The sequence below is a fragment of the Geotrypetes seraphini genome, chromosome 10 (assembly GCF_902459505.1).
Source record: "Geotrypetes seraphini chromosome 10, aGeoSer1.1, whole genome shotgun sequence".
In the NCBI taxonomy this organism is placed as follows: Eukaryota; Metazoa; Chordata; class Amphibia; order Gymnophiona; family Dermophiidae; genus Geotrypetes; species Geotrypetes seraphini.
Genome location: NC_047093.1, coordinates 43,993,974 through 44,006,739, shown reverse-complemented (window position 1 = coordinate 44,006,739; position 12,766 = coordinate 43,993,974). Strand labels below are relative to the sequence as shown.

Below are 12,766 nucleotides of genomic sequence, written 5' to 3'. Positions count from 1 at the left end.
GCTTGGTAAGAGTAAGGCAACGTGCATACCATTCGGGATTCAGGTTGGTCAGAAGTCTGATTTAACAAATAAGAGCGATGAGCATATAAAGCCCGTTTATAGGCTTTTCTGATGGTACCATGAGGATACCCTCGATCTTTAAACCACTGCCACATATCTTCTGAACGGCGTTTATATTCTTCCGTGGTACTGCACAAACGCCTGAGTCTCAAAAACTGACCCACTGGTAGATTATCTCTCAAGTGACGTGGATGATAACTGTCATAGTGTAACAAAGCATTCCTATCAGTGTTCTTACGGTGTATAGAAGTGTGAAAGACCCCTTGGTTAAGAGTGATGTTGATGTCTAAAAAAGCAATCTGGGTGTAAGAAGTGCTAGAGGTAAATTGTAAGTGTGGATTGCATGTATTAAGCCACTGTAGAAACTGATGAAAAGCTTCAAGAGTATTAATCCATATCAAAAATACATCATCGATGTAACGCTTCCATGTGTAAATATCAGAAACATATGTGGAAGAATAAACATGTGTTTCCTCGAAGTCAGTGACGTAAAGGCATGCTAAAGATGGGGCCATGGTTGCCCCCATTGCAGTTCCTTTTATTTGCAAAAAAAATTCAGAATCAAACATAAAATAATTGTGCTGCAAAGCTATGCTGGCTAAGGTGACTAAAAAGTCTACTCTAGCTACAGATAACTGTAAAGATTCAAGGTATTTCCTCACGGTCTCAATCGCGCTGGATTGAGGAATATTAGTGTATAAGGCTTGAATGTCTAAAGTAACCAATAAGGCTCCCTGAGGTATGGATTGAGCCTCCTGGAGCCATGCAAGCATATTGGTAGTGTCTTTAACGTATGACTTCGCAGTGGTAACTAAAGGTTTGAGATATTGGTCCACAAAGGTGGACAGAGGCTCCAAAATGGAGCCAATGCCCGAAACTATGGGACGCCCAGGGGGGTTGGTGGCATGTTTGTGTATTCCACCGGTATTCCACCGGTAGCGTCGTTAACTTTGCTGTTTACCTATATTTATAAGTTGTTTTTCAGTATCAAACACAGTCATGCATCTTGTTCTTTTGTTTCATCTTTTCAGGACTGATTTTGAATTCGTGTTCATCTTTAGCTAGGCGGGTTCTCTGATGAAGCCATAGGGGCGAAACGCGTCAGAACCCAGCTGAACCATCGCGGGTTGAACATTTAAGCTAAGTTTATTCATTAAGCTGTTTAGCTATTCTCTTTAAAGCCGTTTTGGACAATTCAATTTTTGGATACATTACCAGCTACGAACATAGTTCACAAAGATTTTACAGTACCTTTATACCATACACTGGTGCAATGATAGATATCACAAGAATCTCTTTAGGGGTTTATCCCCAGTTTTGAGTTCTTCACATGCCATCTTGGTTTCTGAGCACCATTCAAGGTTAATAAGGTATCTGAAGCATAAGTTTTGGTTCCTTTACCTGTTGTATTCATCATTTGGACCTTCAGGAACACATTTTTGACCTTATTCCCCAGCTGTTTATATTGATGTTATGAGCTATCATCGGTCCCGTTTATATTCTCTATACCAATGACTAATAATTTTTTCTTACGTTTTTACATTCTTTTTTGTTTTTTTAAAAAGTATTTTACTAAATCAGTTCTTTTGCCAGTCTGTGCAATTCAAAATTACTTAGCTTTTTTTCTTCCTCATTGACTCTTTATTCTCTCTCTCATTAACTCATATTTGTGTGACAGCGCATTTATACAAGTTATTAAGTGTGATACACAATATCAATTAAGTGGTGACAATTTTCAAGAAGACCATTCCCATGCATGAATCTGTATTTTATGCACAGGAATTCCTTTTTAAATTACTCCCTAAAAGTTAGGCATTATGTACTTGAACTGTGCTGACAGGTTATTTATTTCTGCATTGTCTGTACTATGACATCCTAATATTTGAGCAAAACCAGCCCTATAAGATAGCTAGGGTGTAGAACAGTTTTCTGCTTGAACGCGCTTCCGGAGGATGTGATAGGCCAGAAATCTGTACAGGGGTTCAAGGAGGGTTTGGATAGGTTCCTGGAGGAAAAGGGGATAGAGGGGTACAGATAGAACTTGAGGTAGGTTATAGAAGTGGTCAGAAACCACTACACAGGTCGCGGACCTGATGGGCCGCCGCGGGAGCGGACCGCTGGGCGAGATGGACCTCTGGTCTGACCCAGTGGAGGCAACTTCTTATGTTCTTAATCTTCTGTTACTGTACAATTACAGTTGACTGCCATCTTTGGTACTTAATGCACTCTTTAATAATGCATCCTTTTCTTTAGATGAAGTTTCTTTGCTTCTTTCTTCATACAGTTCTATTCTATAATCCAAAAGTGTGCACTGGTCAGGAGCTGGAAGGGAACCCTCTTTTGAGGGTAAACCTCATCAGTGCTACACCTACATGAAATCAATGCACAACTCCTGGGCGCTTTGACTCCTCCCCCCTGGGTGTCCCAGAATTCTCTGCACATACTGGACTGATTTTGCACTTCTTGAAGAAATGAGCAGCCGTGTCAGTGATACATGCTGCCTATTAACCTGCATCATCTTTCTGATTTGCTTTTTATTTTTGTAAGGAAAAGGGTGTGCCCAAGATGCGCTGCAGCCTGTGGAAAAGTTTGGTTTCCATACCACCACTTGCTGTGGATATATCCCGCAGGTAAGAACATCATTTTCCTCTCAAAATCCTATAAAGCACTTCTCTATCTAGTGATTTAATATCATTTGGGGTATTAGTTTCTTCCATTCATTTATATTTTTGGCTCAGCTAGGGTCTGCTGTACCATGAAACTTGACGCAGATACCTGAAAGGTTTCCCTATTTTTATTTTAACTTCTTGATTATCTCAACCATCCTTGGACAGAGGCCACAGACTGTGGACTCATTTTACAATCCAAAATTTATGAGCCAATAATCTAACCATGAGGCAACACTGCCTAGGGTTGGCTTAGATTCCTTCCTCCTGCTCCTGAAGACCGTGAATGATACTTTAGAGCAGTGTTTCTCAACTCGGTCCTGGAGTACCCTCTTGCCAGTCAGATTTTCAGGATAACCACAATAAATATACATAAACTAGATTTGCATACACTGCCTCCATTATATGCAAATTTCTTTCATGCATATTCCTTGATACCCTGAAAACCTGACTGGCAAGGAGGTACTCCAGGACCGAGTTCTTTTTGCTCGGATATTTTGTGCTGTATCATCGGCCCATTGCACATACAGGCGGTTGTTTTTTATCCATTTTAATTGCAGTTTGTTGTTTATCTTACTTACCATGGACCCCTGAAGAAGGCGTGTTTTCTGAAACACGGACCGTGTTGGGTCTTTTCGTTTGTAAAAAGGTGGTATTAGTTACTGCATTTAACATTGGGTAAAATAAACAGCCTGCATCTTGTACATATTGTCTGCAGTTTTTTCCTTTGTGTTTTGCTTGCTGTTGTTATACTGCAGACACTTTTGGGTTTCTTTTGTTGTTAGAGCCTTCTGTAACATATCTGTCCTGGATCCAAGTTTTCTTAGTTACACTGAAAGTCGTATTAGTAGAGGAGGCATGTTGGATCTAACTTGGGAGAGAGTTGCCTCTCACCAGCACAAGGGACAATTCTTAAAAGAATTTGGGAATGCCTTGTAGATTTGTAACACTCTCAGGCAGTGGCGTAGTGAGGGTGGGGGCGGTCCGACCTGGGCGCCATGTTACTGGGGGCACCAGCACCCTTTCTCCTCTCTGCCCCCACCTCTTCCGACTTCTTCCCTTCCCCCATACCTCGTTGTTCACTGCCGCAACAGCTATAACGTGCTCCTTGTGACTGTGTTGTCTTTCCCACTGATGCCACGTCTGTGTGCCACGCATAGGAAGTGATGTCAGCGAGAAATACGACAGGGTCGCAAGGAGCAGGTTGAAGTTCTTGTTGCTTGTGGCAGTGAACTGAGCTACAGGGGAAGGGAAGGGGGTGTGCATGCGGCAGGGGGGATCGGGAAAGGAGCAGGGGGCTGGAGATGAGGGCGCCACCGCCATGGGTGCCTCTCACCCTCGCTATGCCACTGCTCTCAGAGCCCACAACTAAATTTAGGGACAAATCTGTGTTAATGAACTTGTAACAAACATGAGCAGGGCAATTCTGTAATAGGGTATCTAGAACTAAGCACCCAGAGTGTCTGATTGGAGATTGGTGCCTACTTTCTTTTATAGAATGGTCTATACATGCATGGAGGGGCAGAATCAAAAGTGTGCCAAGTCTGAGGTTGGACGTTTTGTGCAAGACAGCCACAAACCCAGTAGGATAAATGTCCATTTTCAAAGCTGCCAAAGATCTATCTTTTTTGCCCATTTTCAAAAATAAAAGCATCCACATGAAAAATGTAGAAAAGCAAGTCTTGTAGACGTACCCACCAATTACCTTGTTTGATTGCAGCAGAAGGAATCCCCAGCAGCTGAGCCAGTTTTGAGGATTCCTGGCCGCTCAGCTGATGAAGATTTTGAGCCAATCAGGGCCTTCAGCCCCTCCCACTGTATTCCAAGATACAATGGGAGGGGAAAGCCCTGTCATTTGCAGCCCGCAGCCCTGTAGGCAGGAGGGAGTGGGCTTCCCTCTTTCCGTTTTCTCATCCGAAGGTATGGGGGGGAACCCAGGAATGTTGGGGGGGGGGGGGGGAGGTCCAGGGATGTCATGGAGAGGGATGTAGGGCTCCACAGCTCAGCTTATCCTGGCAGGGGAAATCCCCATCAGCTGAACTGCCAGGAATCCCTGAAACCAGCTTATCTAATGGGGATTCCTTTGCTGCGATCAGCTGATGGGAAGCCTATGGGTTTTTGTTTTATTTTTTTGCTCTTTGGGTGGTGGGAGGGGGTCATGACCACTGGAGGAGTAAGGGGGGGGGGGTCGTGCCTTAAATCCTCCAATGGTCTTTTTGTCAATTTGAGCACCTTTGTGGAACTTAGATGCAACTCTAAAAGGTCTAACTGGCAGCATCTAAGTTCCCTCTAGGAAAGCTTTGATTATGGCTGCAGTATGTCCAGGTTGGAGCCCACCCGATTCCCACCCATAACACACCTCCCAACATGCCCCTTTGATCTCTGGACACACAGCAGCTTAGCAGTGCTGCTGCACGTCCAGAAAGTTGGTTTTGCTTATCGGATGTCCCTGCTATTAGGAGGTTTTTGAATGTTTTAAAGTTTTGATTATGAGCCCCATAGTATTTAGGTATGAGTGTATCCATCGGCTCATGCTTAAATACTGAAGATATGCGTGTAACTTATAGTATTGTATAGGTTATGTGCATAAGTGAACCCCACCCATGCTCCACTCCTTTATAAATATGTTCTATGAAGATAACGCGTGCCATGGACAGCCAGAAAAATTAACAAATCAATTCTGGAAGAAATCGCACTGGCTATGTCACTTGAAGCCCAAATGATGAAGTTACGACTGTCTTATTTTGATCACACCATCAGAAGAGAGACCAATGGAGGACATCGGGTTTGGGAAGATCGAAGGAACCAGGCGAAGAGGGTGACCTGTAACCACATTGAAATCAACCATGGAGATGATGCTGGAGGATCTTACGAACTAGCACAAATCTGATTTCTTTTTAGATCCACAATTACATTCAGGTACAGTAGGTATTTCTTTTGCCCCTAGAGGGTGCACAATCTCACTCCTCCATTCTCCCTATCCCGTATTAACTTAATTTTACTAATACATGGTTTATTACAGCACCGCCCCCACCAATGAACGTGAGTTGTGTTCCCATTTGTTTTAAAACTCTGTAAAGGGACGTTCACGTAGAGTTTGGGTAGCATGCAGGCTCCTATTTTTCTTTACAGAATAGACTTCAAAAAGGCCTGCTCTCGGTGCCTCTTTTATTGCACGTTTATTATAGAAATACATTAGATCCGTTAATATTTAATCTCAGGAAGTGCAAGTCAATGGTCATTATGAGGGGTTGAAAAGTTCTCAGCCCATCCGAGAAGAGAATGATATGGAGCCATGAAACTTATGAAAAGTGTAAAGAAAAGTGTGGAATAGCTTGTAAGTTTCATGGTTCCACATCATTCTGTTCTTGGTTGAGCTGAAACTTTTCAGTGGCCCCTCGTATAAGCACAGTTCTATAACTAAGTATGTGCAGTACCTCCACAAGTCAATCACAAGCAATCAAACAGTATAGATGTCCAAGGAAAATAGGTGAGCTAATGTGTTTCACAATAGAGAATTTATTAAATTAAATGATAGGCTTGAATGATGGGTTTTATACAAGGTCAAATCTCAACAAATAGCATAAGGTGATGTTTTAGGTCACCTTAAATACCTTGTAACAATGCTGTTCTAACAAATATTCTCAGCCCTCAGAGATGCCACCAGGGGATCAAAAGATCATATCCTCTGGCTTTATGCACCTGATCGTCATAGGGTTGATACAGTGTTTGAACTGTTATGTCTTTTATTATATATTTTTTTGATTTTATATTTTTTTATATTTTTTCACAGGTATGTTTTACTCTTATAATAGTTTTAAAATAATAAATATTTCTAAAGAGTATTAATTTTAGAATGAATACTTAGCTTATACAGAGTGGTTGCTGGTAAAGGATAAACAAGCCGACATGTTTCACCCGTAGAGGGGGTTTCCTCAGGGCTACTATCCCTGTAACGAGAAAACCTCGCTTCAGTGAAGGAAAGCTAAGTCAAATAACATACACACTACAGTTTTGGCAATGTTATGCATACCTTTTTTGTGCTAGTTTTACACGACGTGACCACCCGATCTGAGTTCTCAAGATGGCCGCGGCGTGATCAGAAACGTCTTTAAATTTCCCGGGTCCCGGAAGTGGGCGGAGAAAAGGGAGGGAGAACATCCCAGCCAATGCAGCACCCAAAGCCGGGGGGGGGGGGGGGGGAAACTAACGACAAAATTTTAATCCATGTTTTCTTACCTCCCATCATTTGTTTTAGGAGGAGTATATACTCCCAGGAAAAATCACAGAAGGGATGACCATTCTAATTCTAGGTTTAGACCATGAGGAACAACCGTATTAAGACGGTATATCCATCTTTGTTCCAGGTAGTTTAACCTAGCTTCTAGATCCCCCTCCATCCCATATGTGCATAAGGTATCGATGATTCTCCACCTGATATGGTCTAACTGATGTTGTTTAGACTGCCAGTGATGAACTAAGGGCGCTGTCAGGTTTCCCGTGACAATCCTAGATTTGTGTTCATTGAGCCTCAGCTGTATTGCACGTCTGGTGCGACCCACATACACCATAGGGCAAGGGCAAATGATAATATATATAACCCAAGCTGACTTGCAGTTGGTGTGTGTTTTAGCTTGAATAACTCTACCTGTATGTGGGTCACACCAAACGCTGCCCACGATCGTTTTATCGCACCATTGACATTGGGTGCAAGGGGAATGAGAGCCCAGAGGAGTATGGACAGGGGTGCGACGTTTAAGCAACTGGCCTATAGTAGTACCTTTTGTATATGTAATTAGGGGAAAATCATCCAAACCCCTAAGATTCTTCAAAATAGGCCAGTGTTGTCTGATGAATCTCCCTATGGTGCTTACTACATCAGAATAAGGTAATACACAAACCAAATTCATCTCCTCCCTAATAGGTTGGGCCCCCTTATCAGAGTATTGTAAGAGAAGGTCTCGATGGGAAAATCGGGCCCTTAAATAGGCTTGATGTATACATTTTTCTGGATACCCTCGGACACGGAACCTGTGACTTATGTCCTTAGCCACCCGCTGAAACTCACTAAGCTCAGAACATACCCTTCTGGCTCTTAAAAATTGGCTGATGGGAAGACTACTCTTAAGTTTATAAGGGTGGAAGCTGGCAAAATGTAATAGAGTGTTCCTCGCCACTGGTTTTCTATAAAGAGTGGTCTCAAAAGATACACCAACCCTATGTACTGTAATGTCCAAGAAATCAATTTGTAAAGAGTTATATGTAGCTGTGAATTGCAAGTTTTTGTCCACAGAATTAATCCATTGTATAAAGTTTAATAGTTCAGTCTCTGATCCAGTCCAAAGGAAAAATATGTCATCCAAGAACCTAAGCCATAATTTTATGTTGGAGCTATACTGTACAGATGTATAAATGATTTGTTCTTCAAAGCGGCCCACATATAGGGTGGCCACCGAAGGGGCAAAAGTAGCCCCCATAGCGACACCCTGGACCTGTTTGTAATAGGTGCGCTTGTAAAGAAAATAACTTTCTTCTATGACCCATTTTGCCAATGACATTAGAAATTGTTTGGTGATTCTTTGTGGTCCTTGTCTGGCTTCCAAAGTTTCTCTGATAATATCCATCGCCCCGCTCTGGGGAATCTTCGTGTACAAGGACACTATGTCTAGAGTTACCATCCAACATTTGGAGGGAAGATGGGTAACCTCTCCAAGCTTTCTAATGAAATGGGAGGAATCTTTTAAATACCTGCACAGCTGCTTGTTTTAAAAAAATATCCAAAAACTTTGAGAGCGGCTCCAGTATACTGTCCCTCGTGTTGACTATAGGTCTGCCCAGTGGATTCTGAAAGTTTTTGTGTATCTTAGGTACAAAACGGATTGTAGGTGTCTTGGGGAATTTTTCCAAGAGAAATCTATACTCATGTTTAGTAATAAGTTTATCCTCATATGCTTTGGTGACATAATCAAAAATAACCTTTGCCAAATCATCCCCCGGGTCGCTGGTCATGGGGATATAAGATGAGATGTCCCCCAATTGTCTCATTGCTTCCGTAGTGTAGCTACGATGGTCCTGGACTACAATAGCCCCCCCCTTGTCAGCTTGATGAATGATGATATCATCCCGCATCACCAATTCTTTTATGGCTAAGTATTGGGGGTACGTAAGATTGTATCTAAGAGAATTAAAATTAAAATCACAATAGAGAATGACACGGTGACAAAATTCATCACCGTTCCCGTCCCCGCGGATAACCGCGGGAAACCATCTTCATGTCATTCTTTATAGAGAGAGGGAAGAATCAGAGTATGAATGGCCACAACCACTGCCCCGCAAGCTTTGCTTTGAAGAATGCTGGTGTAGAAGGACCGAGGTTGAAATAGACACTAGAAAATGACATGGGATTATTTCCTGCGGTTATCCGCGGGGACGGGAACGGTGCTGAATTTTGTCACTGTGTCATTCTCTATTTCACAACTCTCTTTATTCGTTCAATCAATGACGCGACATGTACATGTTTCGGCCCAACCGGCCTGCATCAGTAGTCTTGTGCTTTGTAGAAGCAACACTCACTATATATAATAAGCATGTGTAAACGTATGCAATGCTCTTGTGGAGTAGGCTTTCGCGACTGCAAATGCTTTTGGCTTGAGCTACTCCACAAGAGCACTGCGTAAGTTTTTAGTGAGCCAAGTCCTTGAATCATCAAATGTGAGTGTTGCATCTACAAAGCACAAGACTCCTGATGCAGGCCGGTTGGGCCGAAACAAGTACATGTCGAGTCATTGAATGAATAAAGAGTCATGAAACACATTAGCTCACCTATTTTCCTTGGACATCTCCACTGTTTGTTCAGTTGCATGCAAGTACACTAAGGGCTTCTTTTACTAAGGTGCGCTAGTGGTTTTAATGTGCGCTACAATGCAGTGCGCACTAAACGCTAACGCCTCCATAGAGCTTGCGTTAGTATTTTTAGTTTAGCACATGGTTTGCGCGTGCTAATCTTAAGCACGCACTAAAAACGCAAGCGCACCTTAGTAAAAGGAGCCCTAAATAATATTCTATTGTATTATAGACAAGCATTACCATCATATCTATGTTATCTGAATATTCTGTGTGCTTATTAGGTGTTTGATAAGTATTATGCTGAGACTGTATTATATCTTTCTTATTTTAATTTCACTGTTGTAAATAAGTATATACTGTGAAACTGTTCCATGGTAGCCCTATTAATAATTTCAATTTGCTGATTTTGAGTTTACCTCATACGTTGTACAATGGAACCTCGGTTTGCGAGTAACCCGGTTTGCGAGTGTTTTGCAAGACGAGCAAAACACTCAGCAAATTTTCGTCTCGCAAAACGAGTGTTGATTCGATACACAAGCTCTATGGTGGGGTGGGTACCTGCCTGTGGGTGCTGCAGCCCTTGTAGTGTGGTGGCTTCCTTTCCCCGGGGTCCCCGGGCGGATCTCCTCCCTCTTTGGCCGATGCCTCCGCTGTTCACCAGCGCCTCCTGGCTTCTGATTCAAGCTGGCCATCCTCCAGACGCATGCGCAGGACCTCTGAATTCCCCCTTCAAGCCAGCACCGCTCCAACAACACGCGCACCACGTACAAGCATGCAGGATGTCCTACGTGCTTGTACGTGATGCGCATGTTGTTGGAGTGGCGCCGGCTTGAAGGGGGAGTTCAGAGGTCCTGCACATGTGTCTGGAGGATGGCAGCCGGCTTGAATCAGAAGCCGGGAGGCGCTGGTGAACGGCAGAGGCATCAGCCGAAGAGGGAGAGCCGCACGGGGACCCCGGGGAAAGGAAGCCACCACGCTACAAGGGCTGCAGCACCCACAGGCAGGTACCCACCCCTGGGCCACCATAGTAAACCTTGGTTGTGGAACGAATTGTTTCAGTTTACATTGTGGCCTATGGGGACATGTGCTTTGATATACCAGTACTTTGAATTACGAGCATGCTTCTGGAACCAATTATGCTCGTAAACCAAGGTACCACTGTATTTACGTGTGCACCTTATAGGATACTACAAATTATGTGCACTGCATGGTGCACTTATGTATGCCAACTTCCGAAAGCCATAGACTTGGTGTAAGTGGGCACACCTAAATGCCAACTTATACTAGTGTTCTATAACAGAATATTGGTGCCTAGATGCCATTAGAGAATTGGCATGCAATACATGGCATTGAGGCACCTAACTTGAAGGGCCAAGTATGATACATGATCAGCACTGTGATTCTTCGCATTACTGTGATCAGTTACATGTGACGTCTGTCTTGTCCGTTTTCATCTTGCACATGTCTGATGCAATTCGTCAGTGTTGCTGAACAGCAGGGTGATCTCTTTGTCTATGGAATAATGGACTATTTTGGTGTCTTATTTCCAGAGGAATGACTGGCAGAGTGACTGGGCCACTTTCTTCACACATCAGCGACTTCAGACTCAGATGGATTTGATTGAGAAGGATTATGGAGACAGAAAAGCAAGAGAGCTGTGGGCAGCACTCCAGGTAGGGAAGTTGGCCCAAGGAGGCTGTTAAAACTTCAGCCCTTTATAATTTGGTTTAAAAAAAAAATAAAAAATTCTGCATTTAAAAAAATATATAAATCAAGATAATCTTGACCAGAAATAGTTAAGGATAGCAAACGTCTTTCAAGCCTATTCTATAAAGAAAAATAGGTACCTACTTTTCTTTACAGAATACTAACATAAGCAGAAGAAAATGAACCTATAGATGGGCTTTTAACTGGGCCTTGAACACTGTCAGAGACGGAGACCGCCATAGGAATTCGGGCAGCTTGTTCCAAGCATACAGCGCAGCAAGGAAGAAGGGATGGAGTCTGGAGTTGGCAACAGATATGAGGGACTTACCAGCTGAGCGTCATTCATGGGGGGAACATAGGGAAAGATAAGTGAAGAGAGAGGGGCAGCTGAGTGAGTGCATTTGTAGATCAGTAAGAGGAATTTGAATTGTAAGTCTGAAACGGATGGGAAGCCAATGAAGTGACTTTAGGAGAGGGGTAACATGAGTATAGCAGCTCTCCTGGAATATAAGTTGTGCAGCCAAATTTTGGACGGATTGGAGGGAAGCGAGATAGCTAAGTGGAAGGACTGAGAGTAGCATGTTGCAGTACTCTAAGCGTGAGGTGATGAGGGCATGGATAAGTGTTTTGGTAGTGTGCTCAGAGAGGAAGGGTCGGATTTTAGTAATATTATAGAGGAAAAAGCGGAAGGTTTTAGCAATATTTATCGGTGACAGGTCAAAAGCGCGCGCCGACAACTGAGCACAAGGCGGAAGCGCGCCGAAGAAAAACAGTATTTTAAAGGGCTCTGACGAGGGGTGTGGGGGGGAACCCAACCCCACTTTACTTAACAGAGATCACGCCGGCGTTGTGGGGGGTTGTAACCCCCCACATTATACTGAAAACTTCACTTTTTCCCTAAAAAAGAGGGAAAAAGTTAAGTTTCAACGCCGGCGCAATCTCTATTAAGTGAAGTGGGGGGTTCCCCACCAACACCCCCCGTCAGAGCCCCTTAAAATACTGTTTTTCTTTGGCGCACTTCTGCCTTGCGCTCAGTTGTTTGCGCTGGGTTGTCGTCGCGCACTTTTGTCTATGAACCATATTTATCTGTAGTACTGGGTAGGTATTTGGATGTAATTTAAGTATGCATTTATTTTTGGACATCCTTTCTTGCTTCAGAGTATGTTGTACACATACATATTTACACCAATTTTGGAATAGGTGTAAACCTGTGTGTTAATATTTGCATACTACTGTAGCTGGTTTTAGATTTCTTTTTTTGGCAAATAGGTTCCTATAGGGTTCATTTTCAAAGCATATGGAAGTTTCTACAGGCATAATTTGGACATCCTACACTTCAGTTCATCCAACTAGCAAGGATGTATGCTCTGGGTGGGACTAGTGAAGGCCCAAATTTAGGATGTCCAATAGCAATAATTTAAATGGGAAGAAATGTCCAAGTCAAAAAAGAAGGGCATCCTAAATTGTACCTGTTTCAATCAGATCCA

The 12,766-nt window shown here is 43.1% G+C and overlaps 1 protein-coding gene across 4 annotated transcripts in view; it reads left to right on the top strand.

Annotated features, from left to right (window-relative positions):
• LOC117368483 (ketosamine-3-kinase-like) overlaps positions 1–12,766 on the top strand; it is a 29,372-nt gene that overhangs the window by 11,026 nt on the left and 5,580 nt on the right. For 3 of the 4 annotated variants that reach the window (XM_033962188.1, XM_033962186.1, XM_033962185.1), the window contains exons 4-5: positions 2,608–2,690; positions 11,123–11,245. In XM_033962188.1, the coding sequence (XP_033818079.1) occupies positions 2,608–2,690; positions 11,123–11,245 (206 nt within the window). The remainder of the gene's footprint in view (positions 1–2,607; positions 2,691–11,122; positions 11,246–12,766) is intronic. The other variant, XM_033962187.1, reaches the window with a different exon arrangement.